This window comes from Sesamum indicum, unplaced genomic scaffold (genome assembly GCF_000512975.1).
Source record: "Sesamum indicum cultivar Zhongzhi No. 13 unplaced genomic scaffold, S_indicum_v1.0 scaffold00164, whole genome shotgun sequence".
NCBI classification, from domain to species: domain Eukaryota; kingdom Viridiplantae; phylum Streptophyta; class Magnoliopsida; order Lamiales; family Pedaliaceae; genus Sesamum; species Sesamum indicum.
Genome location: NW_011628068.1, coordinates 25,432 through 44,832, shown reverse-complemented (window position 1 = coordinate 44,832; position 19,401 = coordinate 25,432). Strand labels below are relative to the sequence as shown.

Below are 19,401 nucleotides of genomic sequence, written 5' to 3'. Positions count from 1 at the left end.
ATATGATCAGATGCATCTCATTAATTTAATGAATTTTCAAGTTTCAAATTTATACACGTCAAGATAATTATTATGTAAATATATTAATATATACATATATACCCGTATTCATGAATTTTGACGCCAATTATATGAAACTTGATAAATCACGTGATATTTCTAATTTGTCTTATCAATGAAAACCCTTCAAGTAATCTTGATATATAGTGTGTGGTTAACTTAAATCAAGTTAAATCATTGGACGGGCCTGGGACATGAATCACTTGTGAGCTGTAAGCCACCAATTTGATTATCCATCACCATATATCCTCTCCACATTTATTTCCATATCTATATATATATATATCAGAATCCAATAATATCCAAACAAATTATTCCATTTGCAATAATATTAAATGATTATTGATGGACCAAATATATATATATATATGTAGTCCATATATATTTATATTAAATTACGGAATGTCCTCCCAGTATATATAGTTAATTATACTTCGCCCCATACAAGCAGGTAGCGTCTTTGATTGGGTGCTCATATAAATCGTGACAAAAGTTTTTAAAAAAAATATTGTAAACTACAAGTTTATCTGTCAGAAATTAATTGCAAATAATATTTAAACAAATTTATAGACCCCACTGCCAAAAAGTCGTTACTGATCCATCCGCGATATTGCATGCTTTCTAAACTGATGATGATAAAAAGGTAAATGAAACAAGAGTTATTGGGAAAAATTGTTATGATTTGACACACTGCACCACTGAATCATCTACCCAAAGTAACAATGTATGTGGTAGTGATGGTGAATTGGACAAACTTCCAGCTTTCCAACTCAAATCATACATAGTACAGTTGAAGTGATGATGCAATGGAAAGAGAAATAGGTACGTCTCTGTCCTCCTCCTACACCCTTAGGTTTCTACTTTCATGTGCAAAAACAGTCATGTCAAGTTTCAAGTTTCAATCACTACACACTTGCACCTGCCAAAAAATAAATACGAATTTGAAGTTCATTGCACTTAAAAAGCAGAAAAAAAGTAGCTGAAATGACAAGACTCCTCACCCTTTAATTTTCCATTCCTTCTTCAACAACGTTTTTACTCATGAATTCCAAATGACATAATCAGCTTAGTAGTGAATATCTAGTTATCATTCTTGTCTTTCTCAATAATTTTCATGAATTTTTTGTAAATTTTACGTGTATCCCATCACTTTATGTGACGATAATCATCATGAATTACCAAATTTGATACACTTGTAAGTTTGTTTTGATGATTACTATAATATTGTGAATAAAATATGTAGAACTGTAATTTCAAAAATTAGCTAATTGAGGCATATAAGGAGTAATATTTGAATTTCAATCATTTTCTTGTTCGTTTTATTAATCTATATTATTGTTTATTAAGGCTGAGACTCATATAATAATTACTAACTTCTCTGGCTCAATGTTTATTAACAAAAAATACCCTTGAACATACTTACTTGTTCACAATACATTCTTTGAATATGCTTATTTATTCACAATAATTCCTTTTGATCAATTAATTCTTTTAATAAATATTTATTTGTGCATATTTAATATTAATTTATGTTTTCAAATATTAATTATTTATTTTAAATTAAAAAATTCTAATTATCAAATTAAAAATATAATAAAATTTTAAATTATGTATATGTAGATATGGAGCATGCTTCACCTGCTAGTTATTAAGATATGTACAAATAATAGTTGAATATAGGTCAATGTGAATGCGAGAATTGTTAACTAGGATTTGAAGGCCCAACAGGCCCAGAAGAACTATTTCTTATGGGCCTGTACGGCGACACTGGGTTCTATCTTCTTCAAACAAAAAAAATGTTGTCGGGTCAAGCACCCAATTGAGATCAGCAAGGCCAAAATCGTCAATTTGTGAAGCACTCGGAATTCTCATGACCGGACACGGAGAGAGGCAAAGGCAAAGGCAATTTCCCCTCCCGTCCAAACCCACGCGGATCATCGCCCTATTCGCTCCCGCTCCCGTTCCCGTTATTCTCTTTCTTAATAAAAATAATAAAAAACAAAAATTCCTAATTCAACGAACCTAAATCCAATCAATCGGCGCAAAATATCGGTGACCAAACCACAGACGTTACGTGACGCAGTCACCCATGACAATTATGCTGCCGAAATCGCGTGACCGTCGTCCACACGCGCGCCCCCCGGCGATGCCCTCCCCAGTCCCCAGTCAGACTCAGCCCTATTCCCTTCCCTTCTTCCCTCTCCATACACATATCCCTTTCCCTCCCCGCCGCCTTCCGCATCGTCTCTTTTTCTTCATTGTCTAATCGTCCTTTCTCACTCTTGGAAATTTTCCTTGAATTGTTACAGATATTGATCTATGGATGATTTAGTGGAATCTTCGACTCCTCAGGGACATCCTCCGTCTCGGCAAGTTCCCTCCCGTGAGGACTGTTGGACGGAGGAGGCCACATCGACGCTTGTGGACGCCTGGGGACGTCGTTATTTGGAGCTCAACCGCGGCAATCTCCGTCAAAAAGATTGGCAGGAGGTGGCTGATGTGGTGAACGCACGCCACGGCCACACCAAGAAGACTCGCCGCACCGATGTTCAGTGCAAGAATCGGATTGATACGCTGAAGAAGAAGTACAAGACCGAGAAGGCGAAGATCTCCGACTCCAACGGAACTCTGACGTCGTCGTGGCCCTTTTTCTCTCGTTTGGAGTTTTTGATCGGATCTAATTTCAACAAACATCAGAGTAAGCTGACCTCGTCGGCTATGCCGTTGGCATCATCTCAATCTACGCAGCCGTTATCTCTGCCTTCGCCGCCGATGGCTGTGCCGTTACCCTACCGGAAACCGCTCCCTTCCGCTATGGTAATGCCGGTGATTCTGCCACAGAAACGTCCGACGCCATCGCCGCCCGTGGACGAGTCGTATTTCAGGAAGAATTATTCAGTTGCGGCTGAGGATGAAACGGAGGAAGATGATGGATACTTGGAGGGAGAGGAAGCAGAGGGGAGCGAAGATAGGGCTCCCGAGGAGGAAGAGGTAGGGGAGGAAGGCATGAGGCGACTGGCCAAGGCTATAGAGAGGTTTGGGGAAATTTTTGAGAAGGTGGAGGGTATGAAGCAGAGGCAGATGGTGGAGTTGGAAAAGCAGAGGATGCAGTTTGCCAAAGATTTGGAGGTTCAGAGGATGCAATTGTTTATGGATACACAGGTCCAGCTAGAGAAGATCAAGCAGGCCAAGCGTTCTAGATCTTCTGATGGTATGACTGCATTTCTTCTGATCTTATTAATGATTTTTCTGTCAACTTTTGGCCTTTGATTTAATTATTGCTTTTTTGCTTGGTTTACTATCCATTAAAATTCATGAAAGAGTAGTCTAGTTTGGAGAATTTATTGATAACTAGTTCGACCTAAGAATATGGTAGAGGTACTCACAGTATGGTTTCCCGTGTTTTCCTTGAATTGATGTTGATCTTGGTTAGTTCCCATATATTTTCTTATAGATTGGAGGATGAAAAGTTCTGCTTAATACATGTAATGTGAACCGGTGAATGTGCTGTTTTGAGATTGGCAATCAGATGGAAGAGTGCTCATCATATTGGCAGCTCCCAGATTAAGGTTCTAAACCGCTGAATATTAAAACAATGCTTGGAGTCTAAGGGAATCAGTGTTGATTTCAAGTTATTTTCAGTTTGACAGACTAGAAATGTATAATTTGCCAGGTTATGGCTTTTCCTTGCATCCTGAAATGTTGTGTGGTGGGGGTGGGGGGGGGGGGGTAAGTTGATGGCCTAGGGTTACTGTTTAACTGGTAATTGCAATTATATGCATTATTATGAAGCATTATAATTCCATTGCATCGACCTTTTATCAGTGTTGCAATTTTTAGTCTGTACTTGTGCTGGAGCTGTATCAATCCTTCTTTTCATGAATGCTGCAGTTGCTACTCAAAGTGAAAGAATTTGAAAAAGAATGCTGCTTAGCACCAAGACAAGAACCTGTTCATTTTCTTGTATCTCTGTCTTTTTTTATATTTGTTAATATTTCAAATTGGAGTAGGCTACCATATTTGGTTACCTCGATTGAAATCTGATCCAGGTTGAATTTTCTCTTGTTTTTGGTTTTAAGTTTGAGCTTTCAAGTTACTGATTGATGCAATTTGTTTTTCTCTTGCCAGCGAATAATAATTTTTTATATTTGCTAATCCTCTTGTTATAAACCCAAGTTAGATACATGATTTCAAATTGACTGAAAATGAATAATATAATCGCAATTACATATGTCTATCTGATTTCATCAACTTTTATTTTCAAATATATTTTCTTTGTTTTGATTGGTTATCAGTGCTGCAGATGTGTATAGCTAGCAATGCTGGAATGAGCTTGATGGAATCCTTTGTGGAAGAGCTGGGGCACGTGAACAACTTGCCCTTTGACTTATGTTTCTCGCTGTTAATAGTTGAAGAAGATTTTTACTTGGAAAAGAATTCAGATGTTAACTCTGTCATGAGGGTTCCATTTCTTAATATTGTGTATGCCAAACTAAATCCACTGTTTGGCCTGTTTAAAACTATTAATCTTTACTATTCTTTCAAGGAAGGAGGAGCTGTGTTTTACTATGTTTTCATATTACATTATGCACATTTGGCTGGACAGATTCAGGTTATTGTTATTTGTAATGCTAAGTTGTACTTATCTTGTGCCGTGGACTAACCCTTTCGACGACAGGGTCGTATTATTCTTTTTGTTTGGTGTTATGCTACCTATTTTGAAGAGTTTTTGTGGGGTATGGGGCTCTCCTCTGATAGAGAAATTATATCTTGTGAATTTAGTTCCCATTTAGGTGAATGATAGCATGTAATAGAGTTTGGGCTGCTGAAGTTATTTCTCTATGTTAAGTTATGGTTGTTGGTTTTCTTCACTGCATGATTCCCTGTATCTGATTTTATATATATAATTGTCTATTTTTACTGGTTGCTTCGGATTTTTGGTTATAGTTTCTTCTTCATTGCTTTTACTCTACCACTTATTTGCAGCCGTTATATTATGTTTGGTGGTGTTTCTTTTTTCCATTCTTTGATTGTAGATTGCTCAAGTAGCTCACCGATTTCTGTGTTGTAATCTCTCATTTTCTAATCTTGTGTTTGCCCCTGTTCCTCCATTTTAGTTCTATTTTGTTCAAATCACATTGCTGGTTAGGCTTTAACGTAACAATGGGACGAGAAATCTTGTTTGAGATAAAAAAATCTTTTTAGAATTACCTTCACAAGAGAGAGATTCTTAAAAGTCAGTCATTTATCTACCATAACACTATATTTATCTTTAATAAGTCCTCTAAACAAATGATTAGCACTTGCTGGCAGACGTGGTGTTTGTTCCTTGTCCGAGTATTTGTGAGGCTAGGGATCTATCACTGAGAAAGGGCTGGGCCAAAAACTGTTGGTCCAAGGACGAAATCAAAGGCCCAACTGTTCTCCATAAAAAAATTATGTATATAATAGCCTCTGAATGGTTGGGTCAGGAATGACGATATTAACATATAATTACACGACATTACTTCTTATTCGTTATATGTTAGCCTACTAAAGTATTTCCAAGTGAGAGATATAAAAGTTTTACAGTTGAAAACTAAAATTCTAACTTCTGATACAGTAACAAACCATTGCTTAATGGAATATCTGGATTTTATGATTGCAGTATAAATCAAGAGAAATTATCATTTCACTTTCACTTTCTAACATCATGTATGATGAGGATCAGCAGAAAAGATTGTTTCACCTGTAAAGACCTGTGTATTGCATAGTTTAAGGTGATGAATGATGATTAAGGAGAAAAGAAGGTAGATTCTCACCCCCATTGCTTAAGAGGAAAGCTCTAATTTGGAAGATATATATGACTTGATTTAAACTCCATTCACAGTGAAGAAGAGTGAACCAACCAACCTTTTACCAGATTAAGTATCGAAAAGTTTACATCATATTTTCTGTAATCTACAACGCTGCTCATCTAGTAGTTTTACATCATCATCAACTCCCAACTACGTACTCATGCGCTATATATATATAGATAGATAGATAGATATGGTCTATTATATTATTCAAACCTAAACTGTGATTGTAGGCAATTGTATTTATGCCTACGTACACTGAAGGAACTCTGAGCCATGCACGCTCAACAAATTCCCATAACTCCTCTCAGTACAACTGCTAACCCATCCTGCCAAAATGAAGAAAAACAAAATCAAGGAATAGTTTCTTCTTCTATCACGGAAATGAAGCAAGTCAATTTTTTATCCAAAAAAAAAGCAATTTTGCCCTTGTGATATGAGAAATGATGAGAAAAAAATCCATGTATTTTGAAAAATTAATCAAATTGTCCCTATCTAAACCATTGACAATGAGATAATTTACTTCATTTTTTAAATCACAGAGGGTGATTTACTAATTCTTTTTCCATAAGAATTTTTCTTATTTAATATATCATAGGGAGTAAATTGCATTTAACCCATTTTTTAGTGTAGAGCTAGAACGATCATGGATACATATATATATATATATATAATGGATAGTAAAGAAAAGGTGTAATACATTTTTGCTGCACATGTATCAGTCATGAATTATCATAGATGTTTCAGTTTTAGCATGCAAAGACTTCCAATTTGTGAATCTTTCTGATAAATGTACTATATATATATATATATATATATATATATATAGCTGCTCCAATGAATGAGTTTCTTTACATTTCTGTCTGTAAAAGGTGAAAAAATGGTAGGGGTTAATGGCACAGGTGGGTAAAGAATAGATTGGGCAGGTCCTGTGGCGAATGTGTAAGACTGGTGCAGCTATTATGGGGTGATGGTGCTACTTTCAAATGAAGAATGGAGGATAAATTAAATCACAAGACACAATTTCAACCCAATTACTACTCCTAACAATATATACCACTTGATATGCGTGCCTTAAATGTCATCATAAACCCTTAATTACTTATTTCTTCATTCACCCCCACAAGTATGTCGTACAACACACACACAAATATGTATATATAACACTGATCATATCAACACTATTATAAAAAAGGAAAAATAAATCTACACATATAGAGGTTAGTGGCACCGCACATCAATTTTGTGTGAAATAAAAAATGCGTGAAATCAAAAATGCCCTTCAACTAATAGATAAATAACTCTTTCAACTTTCTAAATTTTACGTTGCTTGGTCAATTTTTCTTGTCTTTCTTTTTTTCATTCTTTTCTTTTATAATACAATATGTTGATTTATATACTTATTTATAATACATTATAAACTGTGAAATATCATTTATTATATACATGCAAAAACAATATGTCCCAACGGTTAGTATATATATATATGTTACAGTTTATTCTTACAGGGATCATTAGGATACAATACAACATGGTTGCTTACCTTCGGAAATAAACTGGAAATGGAGATGTTTTACTTAGACACACACTGGCTGTACGTAGTTATGGGTTCATTGTTCAAATATTAGACACAAACTAGCTATATATATATATATATAGCCCCCATTTTTTTTATTTATATATTTGCAAATTTTAAGTTGGCCGGGCCTTAATTTATCGTTTCAAAAAGGTAGTATATGCATGCAAGCGATCCTATGTAGCGGACAAGTAAAAATGTTAAAATTGTTATTAATCATGTATGATAATATAAAGGATTAAAATCATTACAAGACCAAAAATATATAACAATTTTCAAGTTGTTTCTACATAGAAACATTTTCAAGTTGCCATAATTAAATTATATGTACTACATGAAAAAGATATCTATGTTGCAATCATTTTTACAAACTTATATAATATGCAAGAATTATCTTTAGATTGTCACTATATAACCATTAGTGACACATATATTGACAATTTCAACACGCCGCAACTAACACATTCAAAGCAAATAATATATATATATATATATATATATATAAAGAGAGAGAGAGAGAGAGAGATGAAAATAGTACGTAGCATAAGCTTGTGAAATGACATTGATATGATATATGTTGCTTAAGGTAGCCCTTAAACTCTACAAGTACTATTCTCATGTAATGAACTCTATTTTTATGTGCAACTCAGCATTTTCTCATGCATATATACCACTTATTGTAAATTGTTTGAATCAGACAATTGTAATGCAGATAGAGGTGTGCTTATATATACGTCAAACTCCAACATATATATAGCTCAAATGACATTAATTACTCAGGGTGAAATGTCTGATAGAGCTGATAAATCTTATGGAAAGACAATCCAAACATCAAATTCATCCAAGTAATGAACGATATATATATATATAGATAACATGACAGGCCTGTTGTTGGATCAAATATCTGTAGCTAGTCATATATATATATATATATATATAGTTAATACAGATGAATGTTTCTATTATTATTCGCTAAAGTTCACATAATTAAACAATGACTTATTCTCATGATGATATATATTAAAGGGCACAGAGAACAGTTAATTTTTCACAGTAATTAAACCTTTGAGTGATCGAATTCTCATGGGCCCTGACACAATTAATGCCAAATGCTTGATTCTCAAGGTAGTTTCGGACTCATACATTCATTTTAAAACCATACAGACAAGATGATGGTGTAAGGACATTCATGTCCGGATCCCAAAAGACCCAATTCCAAGTGCGAAAGGAATTTAATTAAATTATTTAAATCCTTAATTAATTAGCACTGTTTTGTTTTGCATGATTTGAGAGAGAAACAAACATAGGATTCATGTCATTACTCAAATAAACAGTCTTGTAAGAGTATTTCTTTGTTTCCCGATTTATCCCCAAACGGTAAAGTCCCTGTCAGGATTAGGGTTTTGGTTTGTGGATCTAGGGTTTCTTGGTGTAGTATAGAATACAGCATACATGGATATACTATTCTGCTTGTGATCATGTGGTCCTGGGCATAGATATCAGTATTATCGTTTTCTGCCTTCATTTATTTAGCAAAGTTTTTCATCTGAAAATTTATGTAAGAATTAAGGCAACTGTTTCTTTCATCACTTGTCGCTTTCCTAGTATATATCCTCAGGCTGAATTTCATGCTACCAGAATTATATATATGCAAGAAATCATTTAAAATTACACCATATCCATCCAAGAAAAATTTAATTATTTCTATATATAGAGTTGGAAATTACCATTCTCTTCTCCTCCAAAGGAGCTGATGAGTTGATAATCAAACGGGCTGCTTGGGATTCTTGATCAGCTCATCATGCGCTTTGAGAGGATGGCTGATTTTCCTCTTCTTCTTCTTCTTATACGGAATCCCTCTTGCCTTAGCCTGACAGTCCTTCACTTCACGCAGATAAACTCGAATCGCTCCGTTGCCAAAAGGGTTCGTCTCCGGTGATCCGCCGTGCTCTTCATACGCCGCTCTCAGCCGTCCAATCAGAGCATCAAGGCTGCCCCAAGCCTGCCTCAACGGGCAGGTACAAGGCGCCGGGGGATCAGGCTGCCCGAAGAAGACGCAACCATGCAAGTGAACCTTGGTTTTGCCGAACTGGTCGAGGTATCGGAGGAATTCAAGAACATGGTTGCAGTTGCACTGAGATATAGGAACCGGAGGCCTCTGGTTTTTCAGGTACTGCCCGAAAGTGTTCCAGTCCCTTCTCTTTTGGGACTCGTAGCGGCTGAGCTGCGGAGGCGGGGGGGCGGGCGGTGGCTGACTGCTGGCGGAGCCCTGATCGGCAGATTCCTTGGACATGATGATTGTTCCAGAAGAATTCATGGTTGTTTTGGGCAATTGGAAAAGAAAGGAGGGAAAAATAAAGAAGGAAAAAAAAAAAAGAAAAAAGAAAGAAAGGCTAAGAGAAGGTGTAAGAAAATAGTGGAAAATGGAATGGTGAAGAAAGATGATCACATCACAGCTTAGAGTCTATTGAGGAGACATGAGATGGGCCCTTGGGGCTGCTTTTCTTCTTACTTTAATTTTTTCTCTCTCTCTCTCTCTCTCTCTCTCTCATGCATTAATTTTCAACGTCTCTTTTTAAATGCACTATAATTCTTACTTTTCAAATATGTAATCTTGATTATATATAATTATATGTATATGCAACATAATAAGATTAATTATTATGATTGGATGAATGCATATCATCATGCATGCATCCACAAATTTATGATTCCCCGTGACTCCTCAGTCGGTGCAACTATATATATACTTCACCATTTAGGGTCACAAGCCCAATTAACAATTTCAACACAACAAATTCTTTAATCTTTTTTTTTTATTACCTAACAATGATCATTTAATCTTTTACGACCATATTCGTCTTTTTATATTAAATCATTTATATCCAAATGCGTATTAATTATCATATATAGCTACCACGACAACTCTACAAAATAAATAATGATTGTTGAAAATTTAGGATAGATTAATAATATCTATTACAATTAAATTAAATTAATATCAAAGTTTAAAATTTTATGACGGTAATCATTATTTGTAATAATTTTAGCTATATCCAAAATATTTGTCATGATTTTTTGTTATTGCTAATATTTTGATTTCGTCTGTAGAAGCAGCTAATGGTTGTTGTTTAGCCATGAATGATTAATTAATATTCATTATAATTTTATATTTTTTACTATGATAATTAATAATAATAATACATTATTTTTTTAGTGTCTCTTCACAAGAAGAAATATGACATTTTACCATGGTAAATTACCATAACTAAAAGTAAAAAATTATGATTAATATTAATTAATTACGACTATACAACGGCTACTAGTTGTTGTTTCTACAGATGAGGTAAAAGATTACCCATAGTTAAAAATATAAATAAATTGCAATTTTATCCCTGCAAGTTAGGGGGTGGTAATTTTGGTCTTGTTCAAATCAAAATTCAGAATATAGTCCTATAACTTTAAAAATCATAGCAATTTTAGTCCTTTTTGATTAATTTAGTCAGAAAATTTCACATCATCAATCATGTCAGCATTTAAATTGGAGCTTCTGGTGAATTTGATGATATGGCCGCCCAAGTTATTATCTTTAAGGGGGTGGCAATTTTGGTGCTCTAACTTTGAATATAGAGATTTTTTTAGTCATTTATTTTAAAAAACTATAGTAATTTTGGTCCTTTTAGATCAATTTGGCCAAAAAATTCCACTTCATCAGTCATATCAGTACCTAAATTGGGGCTTCTAGTGAATTTTTTTATGATGTGACAGTCCAAAGGGGTTGATAATTTTGGTCCTCTAACTTTGAATGTAGCATTTTTAGTCCTCTATCTTTCAAAATAATATCAATTTTGGTCATTATGATAAAAGATTGAATAGTCCTATCATATGCAGACAGACTCAACATACTTTTTGAAATAAAATTAAGCCTCCATAAACTTTTTACCTTTATTTGACCGTATTGCCACCAGTTCCAAGCACTCGATTTTATGGGTTTTTTCTAACCATACTACTGTAACACATGATTCACAGGTACTTGGCTTATTTAGAAACAAATACAATGAGACATTTACAATACACCAAGATTTGGGGTAAAGATTGATTAAGTAAAATTTTGAATTACTAAAAAACTCTTAGTATTATGATAAAAGGAACTAAATGGAAGAACTCGCGCGAGCCTAATACCTCAAAGTTCTCTCAGGATCTTAATAGAGATTGAAAAGATAGTTCAAAACTATAAACATAGGTTAATCCATATACCTATGAAAATAAAACTCTTGAACCAAAAGATGAACGAGATTTCTCTTTGCTGGTGCTCTACTCGGATCTCAGTGGATAGTAGACGTCTTACCGTACTTGTTGTTGTTTGTGCTAAAGGAGCCAAGTACCTATGAACCATCTGATTTGTTGCGGTAGTGTGTTTGAAAGAAGTTTGTAAAATCAACGGCTTATAATACCTAGTGGCAGGCAGTCAAACCAAAGTATGAAGTTTGTCGAGGTTTAATTTTATTTTGGAAGCATATTAGGTCTGATTAAAAGATGTAATATGACTATTGAACTGTTATCATAAAAAAAACAAAATGATCACTGATTGGGTTAAGGACCAAAATCACTAGTATTTTGAAATATAGAGGATTAAAATCGTTACATCCAAAATTAGAGGACAAAAATTGCCAACTCCTTAAAGATACATGACCACAATTATAATTAAAAATCATAACTTGCATTATCACGTCCTCAAATTCAACGAAAACCCCAATTTAAGTGCAAACATGGCTGATAATATAGAATTTTCGAAAAGAACCAAAATTGTCGAAATTTTTAAAGTTACAGGACCAAAATTGTATGTTGTGTCTAATTTAAATAAGGCTAATTAAAATTTCCAACTCCCTAGCTTATATGACTAAAATTGTATCTTTTTCCTAAAAATTATAGCAAATGTTGTGGCCATATCCAAAAAACTATTATAAATATTGATTAATCATAATCAAAATTTAAATTTTATATTAACTTTATATAATCATAATGTATATGAATTTACTACTATTTTTAAGTTATATACAGTAGTTTATAATTTAGGGAATAATCTATTTTGTTGTACTGTTGCTTATTTCTGGTTCTGCTTCTTGTACATGCAGTACCGAGTGCAGACTATATTTATATATATAGCTTTTGTATTAATGTAAGAGAGATATATAAAAGAAATGGGTGATGTTTAAATCAATCGGGAGTTAGTTGAAAGCTCGGCCATTTTCTTAATGATTTAAATCTTATTGCGTGAACCATATCGAGAAGAAATATACATATAGCATCAATCGGAGTCAACATATATATAGTACTGAAGCATTCATATCAGATACGATCTTGAAACACTACGGTTATTAGCCTTCAAATATTCAATAATTTAGTATATATAATTATATATTAATGGAGCCAACGTACCCCCAAACCCAACCCCAACCCCACCCCCACCCATATCATTAATTATTATTACAAACACACAGAGAGAAGCAGGCCACTGCGCTGATTCTGTCTCATATATATATATATATATATCCTATGTATATATATTTACACCAAGGAGACCCAAAACCTACGGAAATCAGCAGTGGTACCTCTCGGCAGCCTGTTTGAAATTTTTGAGCTAAATACAGCAGTTGTTGTACATGTCGAATTAATTATTTCATGTACATGCATGCATGCCCCATCGCAAACATACATTATTATGGAAACATTCCTCATCATCATCAAGTTTGAGGTACGTGTCGTGGCTGGAACTGTCTAATTCTCTCTACCCACACAGTACGTAAATTGGATTAATAGTATTCAGTAATTTTATTTATTTTACCTCTACCTCGTTCGTTCCTGTCTGTAAAAAGTAAAATAAATAGGAACACGCCTACCATATACTGCATTTAGTTTATGGTGCGCGGGCCCTCCAGATTATTGTCTCATTTATTTTCTTACTGTATTGTATTTTTGTGTAACTAATTGCATCGTCTATATACCTAGCTAGCTAGTAAAATAAGAGTAGAATTTGTTTTGACACCACAAGTACAGTAGTTGTCATTTTTTGTCCCATAAAACTTATAATCACGTATTTGTAGTCTCAAAAAGTCATGTTCATCGTGGTTTTGAAATTTAAAAGGTGTTATTTGAGACTAAAAACACGTTGTAATTTTTGGACTAAAAAGGCCCAATATCACATTTTTTGGATTATAAAGATTCGAGTTTGAGTTTTATGGGAAATAAAAGCGTCACCTGTTATAATTGTGGTATCAAAATAAATTCTACCCTTATTTTGGACTAAAAAAATATTTTCCCTGTTTATAAAATTTATAATATCTTTTTTTTAGTATACGAAAATGATGAGAAATATGGAGCCCATGCATTTTCGAATCTAAAAATATTTATTATCAATTTGCACCATTAATTATGTACATAGTTAGGCAGTAGTAAATTTGTAATTTTAGTTCTGTATGTTAGGAGGTGTCATCTATCATTCTAAACTAATGTTTCGAGAATTTTAGTTCTGAAATTTATGATTTTGTGATGATTTTTAGTCATTTCCATGAAAATTAACCAAAAAAATCCGCGGAGCATTTGGGGAATTTTGGTATTTAAGATTTTTTTTCAAATGGGCAAGAAAATTATCAATGCGTTAGTTACAAGACGACAGTTCTCACCCCTAGCTAACATACAAAACTAAAAATCCAATTTTGTTAGTCAATTATGAATAAATATGATGAATTATGTCACGTCCAGACAATTCACATCTCATAATTTATATATCATAACGATCATTGTTTGGTGTGAAGATATCGATATATCTATAGATGTGAATATTTTTTTCCCCATAAACCCTACATTTATATATGCATGCATGTGATATATATATATATATATATATATATGTTTTTTCTCCCAACAATTCACTCCAATATTTACCCCCAAAACCCTATTAAACTGTAACACCCCATCACATACTGAACGGACGATGGTGATGATGATGAAATATTGGAGAGGATCAAAATTGGAGCAAGGGGTTCTCAAAAGCTCGGACAATCTTAGGGTCCATCCATTACCAAATGTCTCAAAATGCATTCACGTACTTTGCCACTTGCCGAGGATTCTGTTTCTGTTCGTGATCAATTTGTAATCTGCAGGAAGATGATGTATGAAAATATATAGTATGTACAAAGCAAATTACCTATAAATCCATTTCTGACCATTACCACTCAGAACAGTTCACTTATCCTTAATAGTTAGAAGATATTCGTTTCACCTGCATTGTCCACTTTTAATACAGTGAGTTTTAGTTATATATATATATAGATAATTTTTATTTTTATTTTTTTTTAGAATTTAGTTTTGTTTCAATTAAACAGGCTCTTAATAACTATGTAGCACACTCAAATGTACGTGCATAATTAATTAAAAATATTTTTTTAGAAAAGAGAAGTTGTAAGAAGTTATTAAGAGAAGGACGAAGACATGGAAGTTGAGAAGATACAAAGTTGAAAGCTAAAGAGAGAAAAGTAAAATATTTTTATGAGATAATCTATACTTTATTATTAAGGGAGAGTGCTCTTTTTTTTTTATATATATATTTTCTCCCTTTTTTTTTTTCCATAATCGTCAAGTTGTCCAATTTTCGAGTGCTAACTCTAACTTCTTATAATTTTTTATTTTTAATTTTTTTAATTAATATATAAGTTTAAATGTAAAAAATAATTTTTATTTATGCACATTCAATTGAGAGTGTCAAACGAGCATATATTAAAAAAAAATCAAAATCACAAAATAATAGACTAAATTTTTTTTAGGATATCAAAAGAGTTTTATTCAATAACAACAAAGTATAAATATAAATATTTCTCTTCCAATTCTTTTTTTTTTATTTTTTTGTTCCCTTAAAAACAGAATGTAGCATTTGTTAGGGTGAAAGAAAATCTAACAATAAGATACCCATGTCTCCTTATCACTTTGCCCTTTTCCATATTTTTCTTTCTTTTTCTCCTCTCTTTGATTCTTTCCCATCACTTTGCCCTTAACCACAGTCTCCCAGTTTTCAGTCCCAAAAGTTTCAACCTTTTTCACCCATCATTTCTCTTAATTTATCTATTTTTGGGTCATTCTTACATTGCATCCACCATAACATACTTTATGTCCAAATATGGGATTACTTGCAATATATTTGTGTTTATATATATATATATATATATATGTATAGGGGGTTTTGCAATATTTGTGTCGGGCTTTTGACATCAAACAACAATTCCAAAAGTATTTGAAACCAATAAATTATTAAGAATTAAAAAGACAAAGTAAATATTCCTCATTCTCCAGGGACGTGCAACTTCTCCCTCCATATTCACAGCGGAATTTCAAATACGAAAGAAATATCTTTCTAGAAGTCCTAATTGTAGTGTGGATGAAACATTGTTTAGTACTGTTTGTTTTTTACAACGTGATATTGTTTTTGCACACTTCCATTGAATCATGAAACTTCGTTTTGACTATTCTAAGAAATATATTACTAATATTGTTAAATCAATAAAATTAAAATTGTATTTTAGAAGATTTTTTTTTTTATCTCAGGATAACGACTACGTTGTACATAAATGCATGCATATATATATATATAATGTCGGGAAAAGGCAAAATCAATTTTTTGAATGAGGGAAGAAAAGGATTGAAGATTGAGAGAGATTGGCGATCAAAATGAAATTTGAGTTGGAGGGTGTTTTACGTTTTGATTTGGATTAGGAATGCGAGAGAGAGAGAGACAGTGATGTTTTGGTTTTCTTTAAACAACGCACATCAGATAATCCAATGCGAATTTGTTCAGATCTTTGTGGGCCCTCTACACCTTAAACCTTGATCGTGCAACCAATCAGAAAACGTGGGGTGTGGGCCCCTGTGTTTTCTTTTCTCCTTTTTTTCCCAACAATCAAGAGATATGAGAGTGATTGCTCGTAGGATTTTTTTCCTTTTTTCCCCTCAAAAAAACTTACTCTTCTTTTTTCTTTTTCTTTTTTTAAAAATATTTTCAAATTTCCAAAATCCATCTTATAGTATGTTCGTTTTCTTCAAAAATATTGTTTTTTTTAATTAAAAAGAAAAATAAAATGATCAAATTATCTTTTTTACTTTATTTTCCTTTTGTTTTCAAAATATTTGCATTGTAAAATTTGGTTCCACGTAAACATTTAAAAGTAATTAAAATATCTAACTGATATAAAAAAGATAAAAATGGTTTCACCCTAAGATAATCATCAACTTTATATTCATATAGCTATGGAAGTACAGTTAAGACGTATATATAATTAAAATTTTATTATATTTACTCAATTATATATATAAAAGAGAATAACGACTTATAAGAGTCGATAACTTATTAAATATTTTTTATATATTGTATATATACATGAATAGAATATTATTGAGCTTGAACATATCTTAATCAATATACATTTTTGGGGCTCGACTTAAAAATAGTTACTCAACTCCTCACACTTAATAAATAGTAGAGATATTTTAAAATTAATAGACAGGTCAACAAGAAATAAACAATATGTCCGTTAATGAGAAAAATAAATGCATTTTTCTAACATCTTAAATATTAGGAAAAATGCAAAATTAACGAAAACCAAACACATTTTTTACGTTTTAAATACTAGAAAAAAGAAATAAAAATAAGGCGTTTTCATTTGGCGTCATTTTATTAGTTGCTGCCAGCAAACACCGTACCGAAATTAGACTGTAATGATGCTTATGACGTTGGTGGTTGCCCTGTCTCTTTCATTACTTTCAACATTATTCTTTTTTGTTTTTACCAAAGTTTAATTTAGAGTTTAGCCCCCTCCATTTCTCCTTTTTACACTACTCTTCTTTCTATTTCTTTTTATTAATACATCAATATAACGAAAAATAATAACATCGATTATAAATACCCACATATTTAATAAAATTTAAATAAATGAGTGTAAATTTTACTAGTAAGCTAATAAATGAAGGTGGATCCTCACTTTTTCTTTGCCTTACATGTGTGGTTCTTAATATGGCCAACCAATTTATGTTCATTTTCTCAAAAGCTATGCCCAACTCCGTACGCTCTCTTTTTCAATTCTGGCCATTTGTCTTTTGGATGTATTAGCTGATTGGTGTCTTCATTACATCAGACAAATCATTCATTACATCCTTAGTTCCTTTTTTTCCCCCTTATGTTTTGATGTTTGGTACAATTTAAACCACACCCAAATTAAATTAATTAATAATATTGGTAGAATCAAGGAATATATATATATATATATATATGTTTGTGTATAGCATTTTTGCAACTAGGCAACCAACTTATTTGAATGGGTGGTTCTTTTCTTTTTAGATATAAGTTTGATCTAAAAATATGAATCATATTAATTAGAATGATGTTAAACATATTAATATTGATATGATATGGTTCACATTAATTAATTAATTATATGATATAAAGTTCAAAATTTTAAAAATAAAAAAAAAAATTGAAATTCTTGGGTGGTATGTGTAGATGGAATGGAAGTGATGAAGAAGACGCACTTTATTAAAAATGGTTTTAATTGTTACATTAAAAGACATGTCATTCCACGTGATTGGTCCCACAATTGCACCACTCCACTCCCCCCTTCACTACCCCACTATTATTCATTATGCTTCCTTTCATTTCAATTATTTTTATTCTCTTTCTATTTCTATATTCATATGCATACATACACTCCTCCTAATTATATTTATTATCATTCCTCATTTAAATATAGAATTATTAGATAAAGGTTCAAAAAAATTTAAAATCTTCCTATGTATAATATTATAATTTTTAGAAAACAAAAAACCTTTATTTGAATATTCTAATAATAATAAAAAAAAAATGATCCCCATAAAGAGAGAATAAGTAGCTATAGTGTGTCTCTATTTTATTCTAATTAAATAAATATATAAATGATGTAGGAGAATTGGTGATGAGGTGAAGTGACAAATGATGCTACACTCACTCAGTGGATCCTCATATTCTTCATCTTGCACTCATTTTGGTTCAATATCAAAGAAACTCAAACTTACCAAATCAAGGAAAACGAATCTACTCTTTTCCTTTTTTTATTACAGACTCGTTTTGCATGATACGTAATTCCCGTGAGCATATAAAAAAAATTATTATAAAATGATATGGAAAATAATTGTGAAAAGAATAAATTATAATAAATGTGAAAAAGTAAAAAGTGAGAGAATAATGTGGAACAGTGAATGGTTAAGAGAAAAAAATATATAATATAAAATTATTAATTTGAATTATTTTTTCAAAGAAAAAAATAAAATCAAGAATAAATTTGAGTATTTAAGAATTAGTACAACAAAGAATGTTTCTTTATACTGTGTCCAAAATGAGAGTGTCTGAATCCTTGTAAGAGAGGCCCGTGGGCTGTGTGCATGGACCCAACCTCATGCTACAAATGGCAAAGCAGTAAGGCCCATCATGGCCATCATCATCAGTTGGGCTTTGAAGCCCGGTCCAAAACTTTTGCCAGACATGCATTTAATAATAAAATATGATAGATATTGTAGGAAAAGCAATCACAAGCCCACAGTAGTTGTTTCCACATCAAAGGTATTTTAGTTGACATGATTGATTATCCTCCACCAAAATCAGTGCCATCCCAACCGGCGGATAAGATTTTTTGTTGCCAAATTTATCTTGTATTTTTTACTTTACTCAAAATATATTATATTATCTTTATTCACATAAGGTGTGTATATTAAAAAGAATATAATTTAAATCCGTGGGAGGAGAGCTGATTTTCATGCGATGCAGAATTAGTTAGTTAATTAGATTCAATACATTTCCTGGGAGGTTTTGCCCTTCAATTTATTGTGTTTCCCAGAATGCCCCCCAATCCA

At 32.5% G+C, this 19,401-nt stretch overlaps 2 protein-coding genes across 6 annotated transcripts; one reads left to right on the top strand and one right to left on the bottom strand.

The window, feature by feature from the left end:
* Positions 1-865: 865 nt before the first annotated feature.
* Positions 866-4,776, top strand: LOC105179461 (trihelix transcription factor ASIL1). 5 transcript variants are annotated; one of them, XM_020691341.1, is made up of 3 exons: positions 866-882; positions 2,370-3,271; positions 4,356-4,776. In XM_020691341.1, the coding sequence occupies exons 2-3, from the start codon at positions 2,380-2,382 to the stop codon at positions 4,721-4,723; spliced, it is 1,260 nt and encodes a 419-aa protein (XP_020547000.1). In that variant the 5' UTR covers positions 866-882; positions 2,370-2,379; the 3' UTR covers positions 4,724-4,776. The 5 variants fall into 5 exon arrangements, with proteins under 5 accessions (XP_020547000.1, XP_020546999.1, XP_020546998.1 ...); XM_020691340.1 differs by lacking the exon at positions 866-882 and adding an exon at positions 1,924-2,225; XM_020691339.1 differs by lacking the exon at positions 866-882 and having other exon boundaries at positions 1,926-3,271.
* A 1,155-nt stretch (positions 4,777-5,931) lies between these two features.
* LOC105179460 (protein LIGHT-DEPENDENT SHORT HYPOCOTYLS 10-like) lies at positions 5,932-10,015 on the bottom strand. Its single transcript, XM_011103082.2, has 2 exons — positions 9,201-10,015; positions 5,932-6,226 (listed from the first exon to the last, which is right to left on the bottom strand). The coding sequence occupies exon 1, from the start codon at positions 9,788-9,790 to the stop codon at positions 9,239-9,241; it is 552 nt and encodes a 183-aa protein (XP_011101384.1). The 5' UTR covers positions 9,791-10,015; the 3' UTR covers positions 5,932-6,226; positions 9,201-9,238.
* Positions 10,016-19,401: the final 9,386 nt, after the last annotated feature.

What these genes read in the sequence shown, in the direction of transcription:
- LOC105179461 (XM_020691341.1), top strand. Translation starts at nt 2,380, where the DNA reads ATGGATGATTTAGTGGAATCTTCGACTCCTCAGGGACATCCTCCGTCT. An exon ending in GCGTTCTAGATCTTCTGATG is followed by an intron (nt 3,272 to 4,355) that starts GTATGACTGCAT and finishes ATTGGTTATCAG; the next exon opens with TGCTGCAGATGTGTATAGCT.
- LOC105179460 (XM_011103082.2), bottom strand. Translation starts at nt 9,790, where the DNA reads ATGAATTCTTCTGGAACAATCATCATGTCCAAGGAATCTGCCGATCAG.